The sequence below is a fragment of the Anser anser genome (assembly GCF_964211835.1).
Source record: "Anser anser genome assembly, chromosome: 31".
In the NCBI taxonomy this organism is placed as follows: domain Eukaryota; kingdom Metazoa; phylum Chordata; class Aves; order Anseriformes; family Anatidae; genus Anser; species Anser anser.
In genome coordinates this window covers 1223877-1241590 of record NC_139752.1, presented here as the reverse complement: position 1 = coordinate 1241590, position 17714 = coordinate 1223877, and the positions used below count along the sequence as shown (strand labels likewise).

General features: G+C 57.1%; 2 protein-coding genes across 3 annotated transcripts; both read left to right on the top strand.

The window, feature by feature from the left end:
• Positions 1–157: 157 nt before the first annotated feature.
• On the top strand, positions 158–17637 carry LOC310888183 (uncharacterized protein). The gene is made up of 20 exons (XM_083814633.1): positions 158–248; positions 489–559; positions 1190–1272; positions 1433–1596; positions 1709–1972; positions 2297–2572; positions 2667–2939; positions 3023–3124; positions 3269–3301; positions 3468–3542; positions 3701–3737; positions 7111–7153; positions 14568–14748; positions 14847–15122; positions 16026–16301; positions 16396–16668; positions 16752–16846; positions 16991–17023; positions 17196–17228; positions 17429–17637. Exons 1-20 carry the CDS (start codon positions 173–175, stop codon positions 17624–17626), a joined length of 2862 nt encoding a protein of 953 aa, XP_083670759.1. The 5' UTR covers positions 158–172; the 3' UTR covers positions 17627–17637.
• Positions 7185–10759, top strand: LOC310888155 (class I histocompatibility antigen, F10 alpha chain-like). 2 transcript variants are annotated; one of them, XM_083814577.1, is made up of 8 exons: positions 7185–7328; positions 7450–7713; positions 8388–8663; positions 8758–9030; positions 9108–9209; positions 9354–9386; positions 9553–9585; positions 10363–10759. In XM_083814577.1, the coding sequence occupies exons 1-8, from the start codon at positions 7256–7258 to the stop codon at positions 10374–10376; spliced, it is 1068 nt and encodes a 355-aa protein (XP_083670703.1). In that variant the 5' UTR covers positions 7185–7255; the 3' UTR covers positions 10377–10759. The 2 variants fall into 2 exon arrangements, with proteins under 2 accessions (XP_083670703.1, XP_083670702.1); XM_083814576.1 differs by lacking the exon at positions 10363–10759 and adding an exon at positions 9786–9994.
• Positions 17638–17714: the final 77 nt, after the last annotated feature.

Here is a 17714-nt window from a genome sequence, read left to right as displayed (position 1 = left end):
AATTTCCACGGTGCCCACGGGGGGGCAACGGGGGTGGGGCTGCTGCTGCTGGGGGTCCTGGTCCTGAGCCCAGCAGCATGAGGCGCGTGGGGCTGGGGTGTTCTGGGGCGCCCCTTTCCCCTCCTGATCGCCCTAATTTCCCCCAGAGCCACAGTCCAACCTGATCCCCATCATGGCGGGGGTGGCCGTCACCATCACGTCTGTCATCACTGCCCTGGTCGGATTTGCTGTCTGGAAGAGCAAGCAGGGTAAAATGCCTGGGCGGGTGAGGCAGAGGGGTGCGGGAGGAAGGCAGGGGCTGGAGGGGCTGTGTGAGGAGCTGGGGCACCTTTGGGAGGCCCCCAGCCTGGCCGTGACATGTGGCTGGTGCTGATGTCCCCAGCCTCTGCCGTGCACTGGGGCAATCTTGGGGCTCTGGTTATTTCTTCGGGCATCCAGCACAGTGGTGCCATCCTCCACTTCGGGCACTGATGAGGCTCCTCTGTCAGCTCCTGGGCCGGGGCTCAGTGCTGCTCCTCTCTCACAGGCAGAAACAGAGGATCCAAAAAGTCAATCACAGGTATGGTGCAGGACCGGGGGTTCAGGCTGGAGCCCTACGGAGCTTGGGTTGGGAGGGGGGGAGGGGGAGGGTGGGGCTCAGCTTGCTGTGTTAAAATAATTGGCTGAAAAACAAAGATATTATAAAGTGAACTATCCATGAACTATCCTCATTATAATAGACAAAAAAATATCATTGGCTGGGAGACCCCAGCCCAAAAAGAGACCCTTCCCCTCTGAGGACGTGCAGAATGATTTTGTCAAGTCAGCCGTAGGCTAATTAGAGGATTGTACTAACTAATTCTAATTCTAATTCTAATTCTAATTCTAATTCTAATTCTAATTCTAATTCTAATTCTAATTCTAATTCTAATTCTAATTCTAATTCTAATTCTAATTCTAATTCTAATTCTAATTCTAATTCTAATTCTAATTCTAATTCTAATTCTAACTGATTAGAAGTTAAGGGATTGTACTAACATGTAAATGTAGTAATAAGAGACAAGTGAGGCACGGAGGTCTTCCAGCTTAGAGGGAAACCTCCTGGCGCCCAGACTTGTGGAATTCTGAAATAAACACTGTCTCGATCTAGTGTGTGGATTGATTGTCTCATTGCACACCGGGTAACGCATCCCAACTTTCTATTGCACAGCACCGATGGGGACACGTCCTGGGTGCCACATTGCTGCGCGGATGGCCCTGGGGTCCCCGGGCGTTGCTGCAGCCCACGGCAAGGTCGGGAAAACCGGGGACGGGAGAGGGGAAGGGCGGGGGGCGCCGCGGTTTCCCTGTCCCAGTCCCTTTCGCTTTCGCTTTTAGCTTCTGGGAACCCTCCGGAGCGGGATCTGCCCGGCGCCCGATGACGTCGGGAGAGATTCTAAGTCGCCATTGGCAGGTTGGCGTCGGCAGGACCAATGGCGGCGCGGGACGCAGAGCTGGGCAGAGCGGGGCGCAGATCGGGACAAAGCGGGGCCATGGGACCGGGGCGGGCGGGGGGCCTCCGCCTGCTGCTGCTGCTCCTGCTGCTGCTGCTGGGGGTCCTGGGCGGGGCGGCGAGAGGTGAGTGCGGGTGGGCACTGGCCCCCCCCGGGCCTCCCCTTCCCCTCCCGGCCCCCCCCCCGGGCTCGGCCTCGCCTCGGGGCTGCCCCTGAGCTGCCCCCTGTCCCCGCAGGGCCCCACTCCCTGCATTATTTCTACACCGCGGTGTCGGACCCGGGCCCGGGGCTGCCGCAGTTCGTGATTGTGGGGTACGTGGACGGGGAGGTCTTCGTGCGCTATGACAGCGAGACCCAGAGGATGGAGCCCCGGGTGGACTGGATGGCGGCCAACGAGGGTCAGCAGTATTGGGACAGGCAGAGCGAGATCGCCCAGAATGACGAGCAGAACTACCGCGTGGACTTGGACACGCTGCGGGAGCGCTACAACCAGAGCAGGGGTGAGAGCGGGCTGGGCCATGGCTCTGCGGGTGGTGGGAGTGGGTGCCACGGGGCAGGGGCATCCCCAGATGCATGCGGTCCCTTGTCCCAGCCCCAGAGGAGCTCCCCTGATCCTGTCTCAGCTCCTCATCACCTCCCATCATTCAGGACCCCGTCCCAGCTCCTCGCTGTCCCGAGGTGCCATGGGGCTGGCTGCCAGCGCAGCTGTGATGGGGTGCAGGGCTCTGGGACAGGGCTCTGTGTGGCACCTGCGTGCGCTGCTAGTGGGGTCTGTGCCCCACTGAAGGGGTGCCCCTCACCCCTTGCCCCTGGTTGTGTTTCAGGGTCTCACACGCTGCAGTACATGTGCGGCTGTGACCTCCTTGAGGACGGTAGCATCAGAGGGTTTGAGCAGCACGGCTATGATGGGAAGGACTTCCTCGCTTTTGACAAGGACACGCTGACGTACACTGCAGCAGATGCTGGGGCACAAATCACCAAGAGGAAGTGGGAGGAGGAAGGGATTGTTGCTGGGCGCAGGAAGCATTATCTGGAGAACACCTGCACTGAGGGGCTGAAGAAATATGTGAGCTATGGGAAGGCCATGCTGGAGAGGAGAGGTGAGGTCAAGAGGGGATGCAGCACCAGGCTGGAAGCAGGAGCAGGGCCAGTGCAGGGAGCTCAGCCCGGCTCTTGCTTCCACCCCTTCCTCAGAGCGCCCCGAGGTCCGAGTGTCGGGGATGGAGGCCGACAGGATCCTGACCTTGTCCTGCCGCGCTCACGGCTTCTACCCAAGGCCCATCTCCATCAGCTGGCTGAAGGACGGCGTGGTCCAGGAGCAGGAGACCCAGAGGGGGAGCACCGTGCCCAACAGTGACGGCACCTACCATGCCTGGGCCACCATCGATGTCGTGCCGGGAGACAAGGACAAGTACCAGTGCCGCGTGGAGCACGCCAGCCTGCCCCAGCCTGGCCTCTTCTCATGGGGTGAGCCCAGCAGCATGGGGTGTGTGGGACTGGGGTGCTTGGGGGCTCCCCCTCCCCCTCCTGACGGCCCTAATTTCCCCCAGAGCCACAGTCCAACCTGATCCCCATCGTGGCGGGGGTGGCTGTCGCTGTTGTGGCTGTCATTGCTGCCCTGGCTGGATTCGCTGTCTGGAAGAGCAAGCAGGGTAAAGTGCCTGGGCGGGTGAGGCAGCAGGGTGCGGGAGGAAGGCAGGGGCTGGAGGGGCTGTGTGAGGAGCTGGGGCACCTTTGGGAGGCCCCCAGCCTGGCCGTGACATGTGGCTGGTGCTGATGCCTCTTTTTGTCTGCAGGGAAGAAGGAGAAAGGCTACAACGTGGCGTTAGGTGAGTGACAGCGATGTCCCCTGCCTCTGCCCATCACTGGGGCAATCCTGGGGCTCTGGTTTCTCTTGGGGCTCCCAGCACAGAGGTGCCGTGTTCCGCTCCTGGTGCTGCTGCCCTTCCTGTGCCAGCTCCTGTGCTGGGGCTCACGGACGCTCCTCTCTTGCAGGCAGTGACTGGAGATCCAGCAGCTGGACCATAGGTACAGAACAAGTCTGGGGGTTCAGGGAGGAGCCCCAGAGAGGTTGGAGGGTCCCAGCTTGTCATGTCCCTTTGTGGTACCCGCACACAGGGTGCTGCTGTGCCCAACCACTGCTTGGATTCCCTGGGAAGACTCCTGGAGCAGTAGGTTTGGGACAGGGACATGGACACATATGACGCTGTCTCTTCTTGTCCCTGCAGGGAGCAACCCCAGTGTCTATCTGCTCTGCTTCAGCCCGTGAGGGACCAGCTGGCCCCATGTGCACTTTGTGCTGCAGCTGGATGTGGCCCCGTTCCCCCAACCTCTCGCATCTCCTATCTGCTACTGCAAGAGCAACGCCACAGCATAATTGCATCTGCACGCCTTCAAACAAAATAGTCGGCTGAATATGAGCCAGCAGTGTGCTCAGGTGGCCAAGAAGGCCAACAGCATCCTGGCTTGCATAAGAAGCAGTGTGGCCAGCAGGTCTAAGGAGGTGATTGTCCCCCTGTACTCGGCTCTGGTGAGGCCGCACCTTGAGTACTGTGTTCAGTTTTGGGCCCCTCACTACAAGAAGGACATGGAGGTGCTCGAGAGAGTCCAGAGAAGGGCAACGAAGCTGGTGAGGGGTCTGGAGAACAAGTCTTAAGAGGAGCAGCTGAGGGAGCTGGGGTTGTTTAGCCTGGAGAAGAGGAGGCTCAGGGGAGACCTCATCGCTCTCTACAGGTACCTTAAAGGAGGCTGTAAAGAGGTGGGGGGTGGTCTATTCTCCCACGTGCCTGGTGACAGGACGAGGGGGAATGGGCTAAAGATGTGCCAGGGGAGGTTTAGGTTGGATATTAGGAAAAGCTTCTTTACCGAAAGGGTTGTTAGGCATTGGAATGGACTGCCCAGGGAAGTGGTTGAGTCACCATCCCTGGAGGTCTTTAAAAGACGTTTAGATGTAGAGTTTAGTGATATGGTTTAGTGGAGGACTTGTTAGTGTTAGGGCTGAGGTTGGACTAGATGATCTTGGAAGTCTCTTCCAACCTAGACGATTCTGTGATTCTGTGAAAATAAACAGCCCAATGATCTGCTGATTTGCCACAAAGCATGCCTGGTGTCTGACCTGGAGTGGCGTGTGGGAGCAGGTGGGCAAGGTGCTCCTATCCCAGCCTGGTAGGTCAGGGTTGTCCGGAGAAGCTGCGTGGGGAAGTTGGGGAGGCATCGAGGGAGGCTGGGAGCTGCATGCAGAAAGAGCTCAGCACAGTGAGCCTCCGCGTCAGTACAGCAGGGGCCTCTTCTGTCTGGGTGAATTCATTGTTTGCCAGGACTTGTCACGAGAAAGAGAATCACAGAGGGGCTGGGGTTGGATGGGAGCCACAAGGATCACTGGGTCCAAATCCTGGGTCCTCAAAGGGCCACCCAAAAAATGAGACCTTGTATCTGAGAGTGTTATCCAACTTTAAACTCCGGCAGGCTTGATGCTGTGACCGGTTCCCTGTGGACCTCGTTCCAGTGCCTGACCACCCTGTTGGTGAAGAAACCTTTTCTTGACATCAAGCCTGAACCACCCCGGTTGCAGCTCCAAGCCATTTCCTCAGGTCCTATCACTGGTCACTGTGAGAAATAAGTTGTGGTTTTGCAGTAGAAACTTCCACTAACCTTGCATATTCAGAAGTGATTGTGCAGGCTTAACGGTGGGGGATATGTTAAGCAGATAAGGGGACAGGGGAATGTCCCACTGTTCCAAAATAAGGAGGATGGCTTAAAAAAAATAAAAAAAAATGCAGGCCCCTCCAGTCACAAGAGAAGGAAAAAAAGGTGGGGAAAAGGTGAAATTAATTGGTTACATAAAAAGCATACTGCTGATTTGACAAAATCGTTCTGTGCATCCTCAGAGGGGAAGGGTCTCTTGTTGAGCTGGGGTCTCTCAGCCTAGGGGCATGATTGTTACTATTCTAATGAGGATAGTTCTCATTAGTATTAGAGCATTAGAAACTCATACCTTTGTTTTTTAGCCAAGTATTTCTAAAAAGTTGATTAGTAGCGCATTCAGTAGTATGTGTTGATGTTTCCTTACCAAATTGTCTTTCTGATTAAGCAGGTTTTTAAGAATCATCCTTTAGATATCCTCAAGGCCTGGATTATCTTGCCCTTGCCTTGAAGTACATGTTTTACAGCTTTTACCACAAAACTAATTTGACAATATAAACTTAAATTGTTACTGGCATCAATATGATTAGGCCCCATGGTGCATTACAATGCACCAGCAATTCAGTACGGGTGGGAATAACAAGCAGTTGTTATAACAGACCTGAAAACCTCATCGGCCTGTGACAGCGAATCAGCATTTACCATCGAAGGTGCTTTTGATGGTTTGAAGTCCTGGAATCTTACATGGAATGTCAGCAATAAAAATTGCCAAAGATGCTCGAATTTCACTGTTCTTTACTTTACACACTATTCTACCTGTTCCAACCCACACCAGTTGGCTGCTGGACACCACAGGCTGGGCTGGGTTGGGGTGAGTTAAGGGATGTCAGGAGCCTGGCTATCTCCTCCAGCTGCTGCAGCCCAGAACCCTCCTGCCTGGTCACTGGAACCAGTACAGACCAGGACAGGCAGGAACACCCAGTGCCATCCTGCCCAGATGTTGGAGCCCAGCCGGGTGCCCAGGGACCTGGCATTTCTGCCCAGGCTGAGGTAAGCAGCTACCACTTTCCGAGGGTCAGCCAGCAGCCAAGCTGAGCACAGGTCTCACAGACAGACAGACGGACAGACACACACGCACACAGACACACATGTCCAGTCACAGAGACTCTCAGCCCCAGCAGCCAGCACTGGGCCCATGGGCTGTGACTCGCCACCCCACTCCAGCTGCTGGCCCTGAGCCCTGCACTGGCCTCACTCACCCTCACCGCAGTCCCTAAACTGAAGAAAATGTTTAATGAGAAGTTACAAGAAGACAGGATAGACTGGTGGTTGGGCACAGGGCTCAGCCAGACAAGCACTGACTGGTCCTATTTCACACACACCTGGCCCCTTTCTTCCTTTTCTGCCTCCCCACCTCTTTGTTCCTTCTGCTCCCCTGCCCTGCACATCCCCCGCCAGTCCCACACCACTCCCAGTCCAAGGTGCTCCTGGTTCACATCTTATCAGTTGCAAAGTCCAGGCTGATCTTCCTGGAAGCAGCGCCTCTGCTTGCTTGCTTGCCAACAAGGAGCATGACGGGGACGTTCCTTTCTTGTCACTGTGCCCGTGTTGGCACAGGTTGGTGGGGTGTGCGTCCTTGGGCACATTCAAAAGCCGCATGGGCACGGCCACAGACAACTGGCTGAGTGGCCCTGTCCCGCCTGGTCTGCGGGTGGAGGGCAGGAGGTGGCGATGGAGATGGCCCCCAGCGGGGTCCTGCCTCATGCCAGCTGCCCCCGCTCCTGGGCACAACCCCAACGGGGACACGTCCTGGGTGCCCCATCGCTGAGTGGGTGGCCCTGCTGTCCCCGGGCACCGCTGCAGCCCACGGCAGGGCCGAGAAACGCGGGGGTTGGGGGGGGGGGGAAGGGTCCGGGTGGGGCCGGGATTTCCCTGTCCCCAGCCCCCGCCGCGCGCTGCCCGCAGCGCTTTCGCTTTCGCTTCTCGCAACCTGCAGGACCGCGATCTACCCGGCGCCCGGTGACGTCACGAGAACACCGGTTAGTCATTGGTAGACTCGCGGCGGAGCCGCCAATCGCGTCGCGGGGTGGAGCCGTCGGATACCTTCGAGCTCCGGAGGCGGTTTGGGGCACAGCGGAGCCATGGGGCCGGAACGGGTGGGGGTCCTGGAGCTGGGCCTGCTGCTGCTGGGGGTCCTGGGCGGAGCAGCGAGCGGTGAGTGCGGGCGGGGCCATGGGGCTCTCCCGGCATAGGGACCCCCCGGGCCTCCCCTTCCGGGGCACCCTGGGCTCGGCCTCCCCTCGGGGCTGCCCCTCAGTCCCCCGTGTCCCCGCAGGGCCCCACTCGCTGCGCTATTTCTTCTACGCGGTGTCGGACCCGGGCCCGGGGCTGCCGCAGTTCGTGATTGTGGGGTACGTGGACGGGGAGGTCTTCGTGCGCTATGACAGCGAGACCCAGAGGATGGAGCCCCGGGCAGACTGGATGGCCGCCAATGTGGACCAGCAGTACTGGGACAGGGACACTCAGAGCTCACGGAGTAATGAGCAGATTTATCGTGTGAATCTGGACACGCTGCGGGAGCGCTACAACCAGAGCAGGGGTGAGAGCGGGCTGGGCTGTAGCTCTGACGGGGGCGGGAGTGGATGTCGTGGGGCAGGGGGGAAAGGGAGTTTCCAGCCCCACTGAGGCCTGGCCCTGCCCCAACACTGCTGCCCCAGCCCCAGCCGTGCTGTTGGGTCCATGCCTGGTGTCGCTGTCACGGGGCTCCCAGCTGCCCTGTCCCAGCCCCACGGTGCTTGGGGTCCCTTGTCCCAGACCCAGAGGGATGCTTCCAGACCCAACCCAGCCCCTTGCCACCCCCATGCTGCTCAGAACCCCCTGTCCTGGAGCTGGGGAGCTCCAGGTCACCCCATCCCAGCCCTTCAGCATCCCCACAGCAGTCAGGACCCCCAGAGCCAGAGGGGCTCCTGCCCCAATTGTCCCAGCCCCTTACTTTCCCCATGGTGCTTCAGGCCCCCACCCCAAAACCTGAGGGATTTCCCCTACCCCATCTCACCTCCTCGTCACCTCACAGCATTTACAACCCTGTACAAGGCCCTTGCTGCCCCAAAATACTCCGGTGAGTATTTTGGGGCAGCACCAGGCTTGCAGGCATGCAGGAGTCTGTGACAGGGCATTGTGTGGCACCTGCATGCGCTGCCGGAGGGGTCTGTGCCTTGTTAAAGGGCCGGGACTGTGGCTGCCCCTCACCCCCTGTCCCTGGCTATGTTACAGGCTCTCACACACGGCAGCGTATGTTTGGCTGTGACCTCCTCGAAGATGGTAGCATCAGAGGCTTTGAGCAGCATGGCTATGATGGGAAGGACTTCCTCATCTTTGACAAGGACACGCTGACATTCACTGCAGCTGATGCTGGGGCACAAATCACCAAGAGAAAGTGGGAGGAGAAAGGGATTGTTGCTGAGCAGAAGAAGCACTACCTGGAGAACACCTGCATTGAGGGGCTGAAGAAATATGTGAGCTATGGGAAGGCTGCACTGGAGAGGAGAGGTGAGGTCGAGGGAGGATTCAGCACCAGGCTGGAAGCAGGAGCAGGGCCAGTGCAGGGAGCTAAGCCCGGCTCTGGCTGCCACCCCCCCCCCAGAGCGCCCCGAGGTCCGAGTGTCGGGGATGGAGGCCGACAGGATCCTGACCTTGTCCTGCCGCGCTTACGGCTTCTACCCGCGGCCCATCTCCATCAGCTGGCTGAAGGACGGCGTGGTCCAGGAGCAGGAGACCCAGAGGGGGAGCACTGTGCCCAACAGTGACGGCACCTACCATGCCTGGGCCACCATCGAGGTCCTGCTGGGAGACAAGGACAAGTACCAGTGCCGCGTGGAGCACGCCAGCCTGCCCCAGCCTGGCCTCTTCTCATGGGGTGAGCCCAGCAGCATGGGGTGTGTGGGACTGGGGTGCTTGGGGGCTCCCCCTCCTGACGGCCCTAATTTCTCCCAGAGCCACAGTCCAACCTGATCCCCATCGTGGCGGGGGTGGCTGTTGCCGTTGTGGCTGTCATTGCTGCCCTGGCCGGATTTGCTGTCTGGAAGAGCAAGCAGGGTAAAGTGCCTGGGCGAATGAGGCAGAGGGGTGTGGGTGGAAGGCAGGGGCTGGAGGGGCTGTATGAGGAGCTGGGGCACCTTTGGGAGGCCCCCAGCCTGGCCGTGACATGTGGCTGGTGCTGATGCCCCTTTCTGTCTGCAGGGAAGAAGGAGAAGGGCTACAACGTGGCACCAGGTGAGTGACAGCTATGTCCCCAGCCTCTGCCCATCACTGAGGCTGTCTTGGGGCTCTGGTTTCTCTTGGAGCTCCCAGCACAGCGGTGCTGTGTTCCACTCTTGGTGCTGCTGCCCTTCCTGTCCGAGCTCCTGGGCTGGGGCTCATGGATGCTCCTCTCTTGCAGGCAGTGACGGGGGATCCAACAGCTGGATCGCAGGTACAGAACGAGGCTGGGGGTTCAGGGAGGAGCCCCAGGGAAGTTTTGGGGTCCCAGCTTGTCATGTCCCTCTGTGGTACCCACACACAGGGTGCTGCTGTGCCCAACCACTGCTTGGATTTCCTGGGAAGACTCCTGGAGCAGTGGGTTTGGGACAGGGACATGGCCCCATGTGGCGCTGTCTCTTCTTGTCCCTGCAGGGAGCAACCGCAGTGTCTAACCACTCTGCTTCAGCCCGTGAGGGACCAGCTGGCCCCATGTGCACTTTGTGCTGCAGCTGGATGTGGCCCCGTTCCCCCAATCTATCACATATCCTATCTGCTACTGCAAGAGCAACGCCACAGCATAATTGCATCTGCACGCCTTCAAACAAAATAAACAGCCCAATGATTTGCTGATTTGCCACAAAGCGTGTCTGGTGTCTGACCTGGAGTGGTGTGTGGGAGCAGGTGGGCGATGTGCTCCTATCTCAGCCTGGTAGGTCGGGGTTGTCCAGAGACGCTGCGTGGGGAAGTTGGGGAGGCATCGAGGGAGGCTGGGAGCTGCACGCAGAAAGAGCTCAGCACAGTGAGCCTCCGCGTCAGTACAGCAGGGGCCTCTTCTGTCTGGGTGAATTTATTGTTTGCCAGGACTTGTCACGAGAAAGAGAATCACAGAGGGGCTGGGGTTGGATGGGAGCTACAAGGATCACTGGGTCCAAATCCTGGGTCCTCAAAGGGCCACCCAAAAAATGAGACCTTGTATCTGAGAGTGTTATCCAACTTTAAACTCCGGCAGGCTTGATGCTGTGACCAGTTCCCTGTGGACCTCGTTCCAGTGCCTGACCACCCTGTTGGTGAAGAAACCTTTTCTTGACATCAAGCCTGAACCACCCCGGTTGCAGCTCCAAGCCATTTCCTCAGGTCCTATCACTGGTCACTGTGAGAAATAAGTTGTGGTTTTGCAGTAGAAACTTCCACTAACCTTGCATATTCAGAAGTGATTGTGCAGGCTTAACGGTGGGGGATATGTTAAGCAGATAAGGGGACAGGGGAATGTCCCACTGTCCCAAAATAAGGAGGATGGCTTAAAATAAAAAAAAAATTGCAGGCCCCTCCAGTCACAAGAGAAGGAAAAAAAGGTGGGGAAAAGGTGAAATTAATGGTTGGTCAAATAAAATTGTACATGCATGGTATAGTAATAAGTGTCGAGTAGTTTGAGAACCTGTAGTACTCAGCCAATGAGGAAATGGGGGAGGAATCAAGTGTTGGGTAATAGGGAACATAAGGTTATGATATACTTTTGCTGTGCGCTCCTGCTTGCAGGATGCCCACCACTGCAAACACAAAAATTCTGCTTCAGTGAGATTCTCGCCTGAGCCTGTGTTATTGGCTGCAGATTGTTTCTCACAAATTCGGGGCTCATCCGGGATCCAGTCGCCTTCTGGGTAGCCCCATTACCACTGCAGCAGGAAGGCATGCCCCGCTGATTTCAGCCTGTGCCTTGGAGTCGGTGGTTGTGCAGAGAGCAGACAAAGAACCAAGACTGGTTAAGAAGACAGGATCGGTGAAGAGTTAGGGAAGAAAGCAAGGTAGGCACTCCGGCTTCGAGAACTGACCCGGTAACTCTGTGCACAGACCAAGGTAAGAAATATGAAGCATTGCCTTGGGTCAGGCAAGACTAGTGTGTGAAGCGTGACTGAGATGTACTTCTGCATGAAGCAAGTGTGGAGCCCTGATCCATGGTTATGTAGCTCTGCGAGGGGCACAGCTTGAGACGGATGAAGCAAGAGTAGAAGGGAGAAAGGAAGAGTCTTGGGGAAATCTGGTATATGGTGCTCCCTTACATGGTATAGAGCTCAGCAGTACGCCGGGGAATCTGGTTAACCCGTGAGTGTACGGTACCCCATGCACAGTACAGTGCTTGGCAGTACACCCCCATTTTCTAGAACTGGAATGTTAGTGTGTGGTACCCTGCAGGAGGTAAATTTCTGTAGCAGCACACTGACAAGGGCTGGGGAAAAAAGGGAAATAAGTCTTCCAGGGGACAGGGAGCTATCCCTGGGGCAGTGAAATGATAAAAATAAATTGATTAAGTGCTGTGCATTAATCTGGACAAAGGAACCAGCCTGCTCCACCACGGAGCCCTTATCTAACATGGGGCAGCTGCTGGATTCTTCTGACAGAGGCCACCTTTGCAGCCCCCTTCTACCAAAACCTTGCCACGTAAACCCAATGCACTGGGGCAGCTAGGTCGTTGCCGGCCCGTAAAATACCAGGGCTTAAATTAACTGATGAAACCCTACAGTGACAGGGGTAGAAGGGACTGGGATAACAGTGCTACTTTTTGGGGACACCAAGCTGAGACTAGGGGATACAATGATCACTGGGCAATTATTTTATGTCTCCGAGCAGGATATTGGGTTCTGATATGAACAGGGAGGGAACTGAAGCTACAACATGAGTGGGATGTACTGTTCCAAGTACTCCTGACTACTGAGACAACAGTAAGCACAGCTGAGAAATGGTGGACTCATTACACTCATTACACCAGCGTGAAGGCATCAGTTGACCCCGAGACCCGAGAGATTCTTCCTATAGGAGAACCTTTAAAATTAAAAAATTAGGAGGAAGTGTGAATCTTAATTGTAAACGAATATTTAACTTGTCCTTAGGAAAAATTAACGAATACCACCTATAATTGGGGAAAAGCGTTGGATTACATAGAATTAGAGTGTTGCCAGGGTATTCTGTTTTTTATGTTCGTATGAATATCATTCTTCATCCTGATGGAGATTCAGGGGGCAATAATACTGACCCTGGGTGTGGAAATGTTACCTGTGAGGTAGGGTATTATCTATACTGTACCGAATATGGTAATTATAGGAGTGCTAATATATATAATGCACACCAAACACGGCGCAGGAGTCATTCGGTAACTGGATGGCCAGTCCTGAATGGCAAAGGGTGGTATTGGCTATGCGGTAATAAGGACAGGGAAGCGTTGCCCCTAGGATGGAAAGGAGCTTGCACCCTGAGGGCAATAATTCTGAACATAACTATTATTGAGGATATGCAAAACCAAAGCCCAGGCCTCCTTGAGACCCACCTCCGCAAAATCAAGAGGACTTCGATTAACCCTCTAGTGGAGAGGGGAATGGCTTTTCACAGTTCTGTGAGGTGGTTTATCCCTTGGTTAGGGGTGAATGAATTAGAAAAAGCTATTGTGAATATCTCAGCCATAGCTGAAGAATTAGAAAATAACACTTCAGATGTGATCTGGGCACTGCAAGAGGAGTTGACAAGTCTGTCAGAGATAGTATTCCAGAATCTAATGGTACTGGATTTATTACTGGACTTGCGAAGAGGGGTTTGCACTATAATTAATGCTAGTTGCTGTATATACGTAGAACAAACGGGGCGAACTGAGACGGATCTCAAAAATACTGGGGAGAAAACCAAGATCTTACATGAGGTGGTCCAAGATGACGCTTCCTGGGGATTTAGAGACATTTGGGAAAAATTGACCTTGTGGTTGCCTGGATGGGATTGGCTCAAGCAACTGTTTTATAGTATTATAGTAATAATGGCATTGTGTATCTGTCATCCCCCATGACATCCAAATAAAAATATTGCGTCCTAGTGTTTTAAAACCTCAGAAGTAGAGGATGTGAAGAGCTGCAAAAACAACAGGAGTAAGAAAAGAAGAAGGGGGGATTGTGGAAAAAAAGTTATGCTTTAACCAGGGTTCTCACAGACAGTCCCACAGTGTAAGCAGCTGAACCCGTCTGTGGCACCTCTCCTGCAACACTCTGTTGATTTGCCAGATCAGACTGGCCCTTTCAATACCCTTCTCTTTGACCAGCAGCACCCATGAAAAAACTACCTGTGCTCCCCAGTCCCTTACTGCTGCTCCCAGGGCTCTGTAATCCCTCTCGACGCTCCTCTGACTGCTCCTGGCTGTGTCACTCGTGCCCATGTGAAACAGCAGCAGATAAGAGCCCTTAGGCTGTAGGAGGCTTGGCAGACTCTCGGTGACAGCCCTGATACAGGACCCCCGTGAGCAGCAGACTTCTCTCAAGAGCTGATTGGGTCAGCAGATGGATGCCTCAGTACCTCTCAGAAGAGTCTCCTGCTGCTATTACCCTTGGCCTTTCCTTAGTGGGACTGGTTGTTAGGGGAATAGACTGGGCTCTCTTACTCATCCCCTACCCCCTGCCACGAGTCTTTTCTGGCTGTAGAGAGGTGAAGCAGTTCTGTAAGGGCACCTGAGGATTTGGGGAAAGCGTCTTCCTCCTGCTGGCACTTGACTTATCAGCTTCCTCTCTCTGCATTATCAGCCCCACTTCTTCTGGGAGTGCTGATGGGGTATTTTGGGGCTATTTGGCTATGGGCTGTGGGTGCCCTGCCGACTGTGCAGGATCCAGCTGTCTAACTCCTCCTCAGCCTCCCTACTGCTGCGCAGCCTTCTCCCTGCCTCCTGCAGCTCGGCCCCCTGCTGCCGGCGTTCCTCCAGCTGGGCACCCCTTGGCAGGCAGGTCTGCTGCCTGCCCCAGGGGACAGGCCTGGGCACTTCCAGCAGCCTGAAGTCTGCAGGGCAGCCTCACCCCTCGGCAGCTCCATCTGGGTGGAGGCATCGGCCACCGCTGGGGCAGGCAGTGCAGACCACCCAGCCAGAGCCACAGCCCCTGCCCAGAGGCAAGTGCCCACCGTTCTGTCTCGAGGATCGGTGAGGCGTGCACCCTTGGCCCGTGAAGGCCTGGGTGTACAGTGCAGGTGTTCCAATCGCTACATGGCTGGCCCTGCTGCCCCCGGGCGCCGCAGCAGCCCACGGCAGGGCCGAGAAACGCGGGGTTTGTGGGGGTGCAGGGTCCGGGTGGGGCCGGGGTTTCCCGGTCCCCCGCGCTACCTGCAGCGCTTTCGCTTTCGCTTCTGGCAGCCTGTGGGACCGCTATCTGCCCGGCGCCCGGTGACGTCACGAAAACACCGGATAGCCATTGGTAGGCGCGCTGCGGAGCCGCCAATCGCGTTGCGGCGCGGGGCCAGAGCAGTGGGATGCCTTCGAGCTCCAGAGGGGGCTTGGGGCAGAGCGGGGCCATGGGTCCGGGACGGGCGGGGGGCCTGGGCCTGGAGATTGGCCGGGGGCTGCTGCTGCTGCTGGGGGTCCTGGGCGGAGCAGCGAGCGGTGAGTGCGGGTGGGGTCGGCATCCGGAACCCCCGGCCCTCCCCTTCCCCTCCCGGGCCCCCCCCCGGGCTCAGCCTCCCCTCGGGGTTGCCCCTCAGCCCCCGCTGTCCCCGCAGGGCCCCACTCCCTGCATTATTTCTACACCGGGGTGTCGGATCCGAGCCCAGGGATGTGGCAGTTTGTGGCCGTGGGGTACGTGGACGGGGAGGTCTTCGTGCGCTACGACAGCAAGACTCAGAGGACGGATGCCATGGTGGACTGGATGTTGGCCATCGATGACCAGCAGTACTGGGACAGGAACACCCGGAACTTTCAGAATTCTGAGCAGGTTTTCCATGTGGGCCTGGACATACTGCGCTACAACCAGAGCAGGGGTGAGAGTGGGCAAGGCCGCAGCTCTGAGGGCTGCGGGAGTGGATGCCGTGGGGCAGGGGGGAAAGGGAGTTTCCAGCCCCACTGAGGCCTGGCCCTGCCCCAATGCTGCTGCCCCAGCCCCGGCTGTGCTGTTGGGTCCATGCCTGGTGTCGCTGTCACGGGGCTCCCAGCCGCCCTGTCCCAGCCCCACGGTGCTTGGGGTCCCTTGTCCCAGACCCAGAGGGGTGCTTCCAGACCCAACCCAGCCCCTTGCCACCCCCATGCTGCTCAGAACCCCCTGTCCTGGAGCTGGGGAGCTCCAGGTCACCCCATCCCATCATTTAGGTTGGATGTTAGGAAGAACTTCTTTACTGAAAGGGTTGTTAGGCATTGGAATGGACTGCCCAGGGAGGTGGTTGAGTCGCCATCCCTGGAGGTCTTTAAAAGACGTTTAGATGTAGCCCTTAGTGATATGGTTTAGTGTAGGACTTGTTAGTGTTAGGGCTGAGGTTGGACTAGATGATCTTGGAGGTCTCTTCCAACCTAGAAGATTCTGTGATTCTGTGATCCCAGCCCTTCAGCATCCCCACAGCAGTCAGGACCACCAGAGCCAGAGGGGCTGCTGCCCCCATTGTCCCAGCCCCTTGCTTTCCCCATAGTGCTTCAGACCCCCACCCCAAAACCTGAAGGATTCCCCCCACCCATATCAGCTCCTCGTCACCTCACAGCATTTACAACCCCATACAAGGTCTTCGCTGCCCCAAAGTACTCTGGTGCTGGGCCCCAGCCCAGTCTTGCAGGGGTGCAGGACTCTGGGACAGGGCAATGTGTGGCACCCGCATGTGCTGCCGGAGGGGTCTGTGCCTCATTAAAGGGCCAGCACTGTGGCTGCCCCTCATGCCCTGCCCCTGGTTGTGTTGCAGGGTCTCACACGCTGCAGTGGATGTATGGCTGTGACTTCCTTGAGGACAGTAGCATCACAGGTTTTGATCAGCTTGGCTATGATGGGAAGGACTTCATTGCCTTAGACAAGGACACGCTGACGTTCACCGCAGCGGACGCTGGGGCACAAGTCACCAAGAGGAAGTGGGAGGAGGAAGGGACTTCTGCTGAGCGGAAGAAGCACTACCTGGAGAACACCTGCATTGAGTGGCTGAGGAAATATGTGGGCTATGGGAAGGCTGCACTGGAGAGGAGAGGTGAGGCCGAGAGGGGATGCAGCACCAGGCTGGAAGCAGAAGCAGGGACAGTGCAGGGAGCTAAGCCCGGCTCTGGCTGCCACCCCCTCCTCAGAGCACCCCGAGGTCCGAGTGTCAGGGATGGAGGCCGACAGGATCCTGACCTTGTCCTGCCGCGCTCACGGCTTCTACCCACGGCCCATCTCCATCAGCTGGCTGAAGGACGGCGTGGTCCAGGAGCAGGAGACCCAGAGGGGGAGCACCGTGCCCAACAGTGACGGCACCTACCATGCCTGGGCCACCATCGATGTCCTGCTGGGAGACAAGGACAAGTACCAGTGCCGCGTGGAGCACGCCAGCCTGCCCCAGCCTGGCCTCTTCTCGTGGGGTAAGCCCAGCAGCATGGGATGTGTGGGACTGGGGTGTTCAGGGGCTCCCCCTCCCCCTTCTGATGGCCCTAATTTCTCCTAGAGCCGCAGTCCAACCTGATCCACATCGTGGCGGAGGTGGCTGTCGTGGCTGTCATTGCTGCCCTGGTCGGATTTGCTGTCTGGAAGAGCAAGCAGGTTAAAGTGCCTGGGTGGATGAGGCAGAGGGTTGTGGAGGAAGGCAGGGGCTGGAGGGGCTGTGTGAGGAGCTGGGTCACCTTTGGGAGGCCCCCAGCCTGGCCGTGACATGTGGCTGGTGCTGATGCCTCTTTCTGTCTGCAGGAAAGAATGAGACGGGCTATAACGTGGCACCAGGTAAGTGATGGTGGCAGTGATGTCCCCAGACTCTGCCCATCACTGGGGCAGTCTTGGGGCTCTGGTTTCTCTTGGGGCTCCCAGCACAGCGGTGTCGTGTTCCGCTCCTGGTGCTGCTGCCCTTCCTGTGCCAGCTCTTGGGCTGGGGCTCACGGCTGCTCCTCTTTTGCAGGCAGCGATGGGGGATCCAGCAGCTCAAACGCAGGTACAGAACGAGGCTGTTGGTTCAGGCAGGAGCCCCAGGGAGGTTTTGGGGTCCCAGCTTGTCATGTCCCCTTGTGGTACCCGTACACTGGGTGCTGCTGTGCCCAACCACTGCTTGGATTCCCTGGGAAGACTCCTGGAGCACTAGGTTTGGGACAGGGATGTGGCCCCATGTGGCGCTGTCACTTCTTGTCCCTGCAGGGAGCAACCCCAGTGTCTAACTGCTCTCCTTCAGCCCGTGAGGGACCAGCTGGCCCCATGTGCACTTTGTGCTGCAGCTGGATGTGGCCCCGTTCCCCCAACCTCTCGCATCTCCTATCTGCTACCACAAGAGCAACGCCACAGCATAATTGCATCTGCACGCCTTCAAACAAAATAAACAGCCCAATGATTTGCTGATTTGCCACAAAGCATGCCTGCTGTCTGACCTGGAGTGGTGTGTGGGAGCAGGTGGGCGAGGTGCTCCTATCCCAGCCTGGTGGGTCAG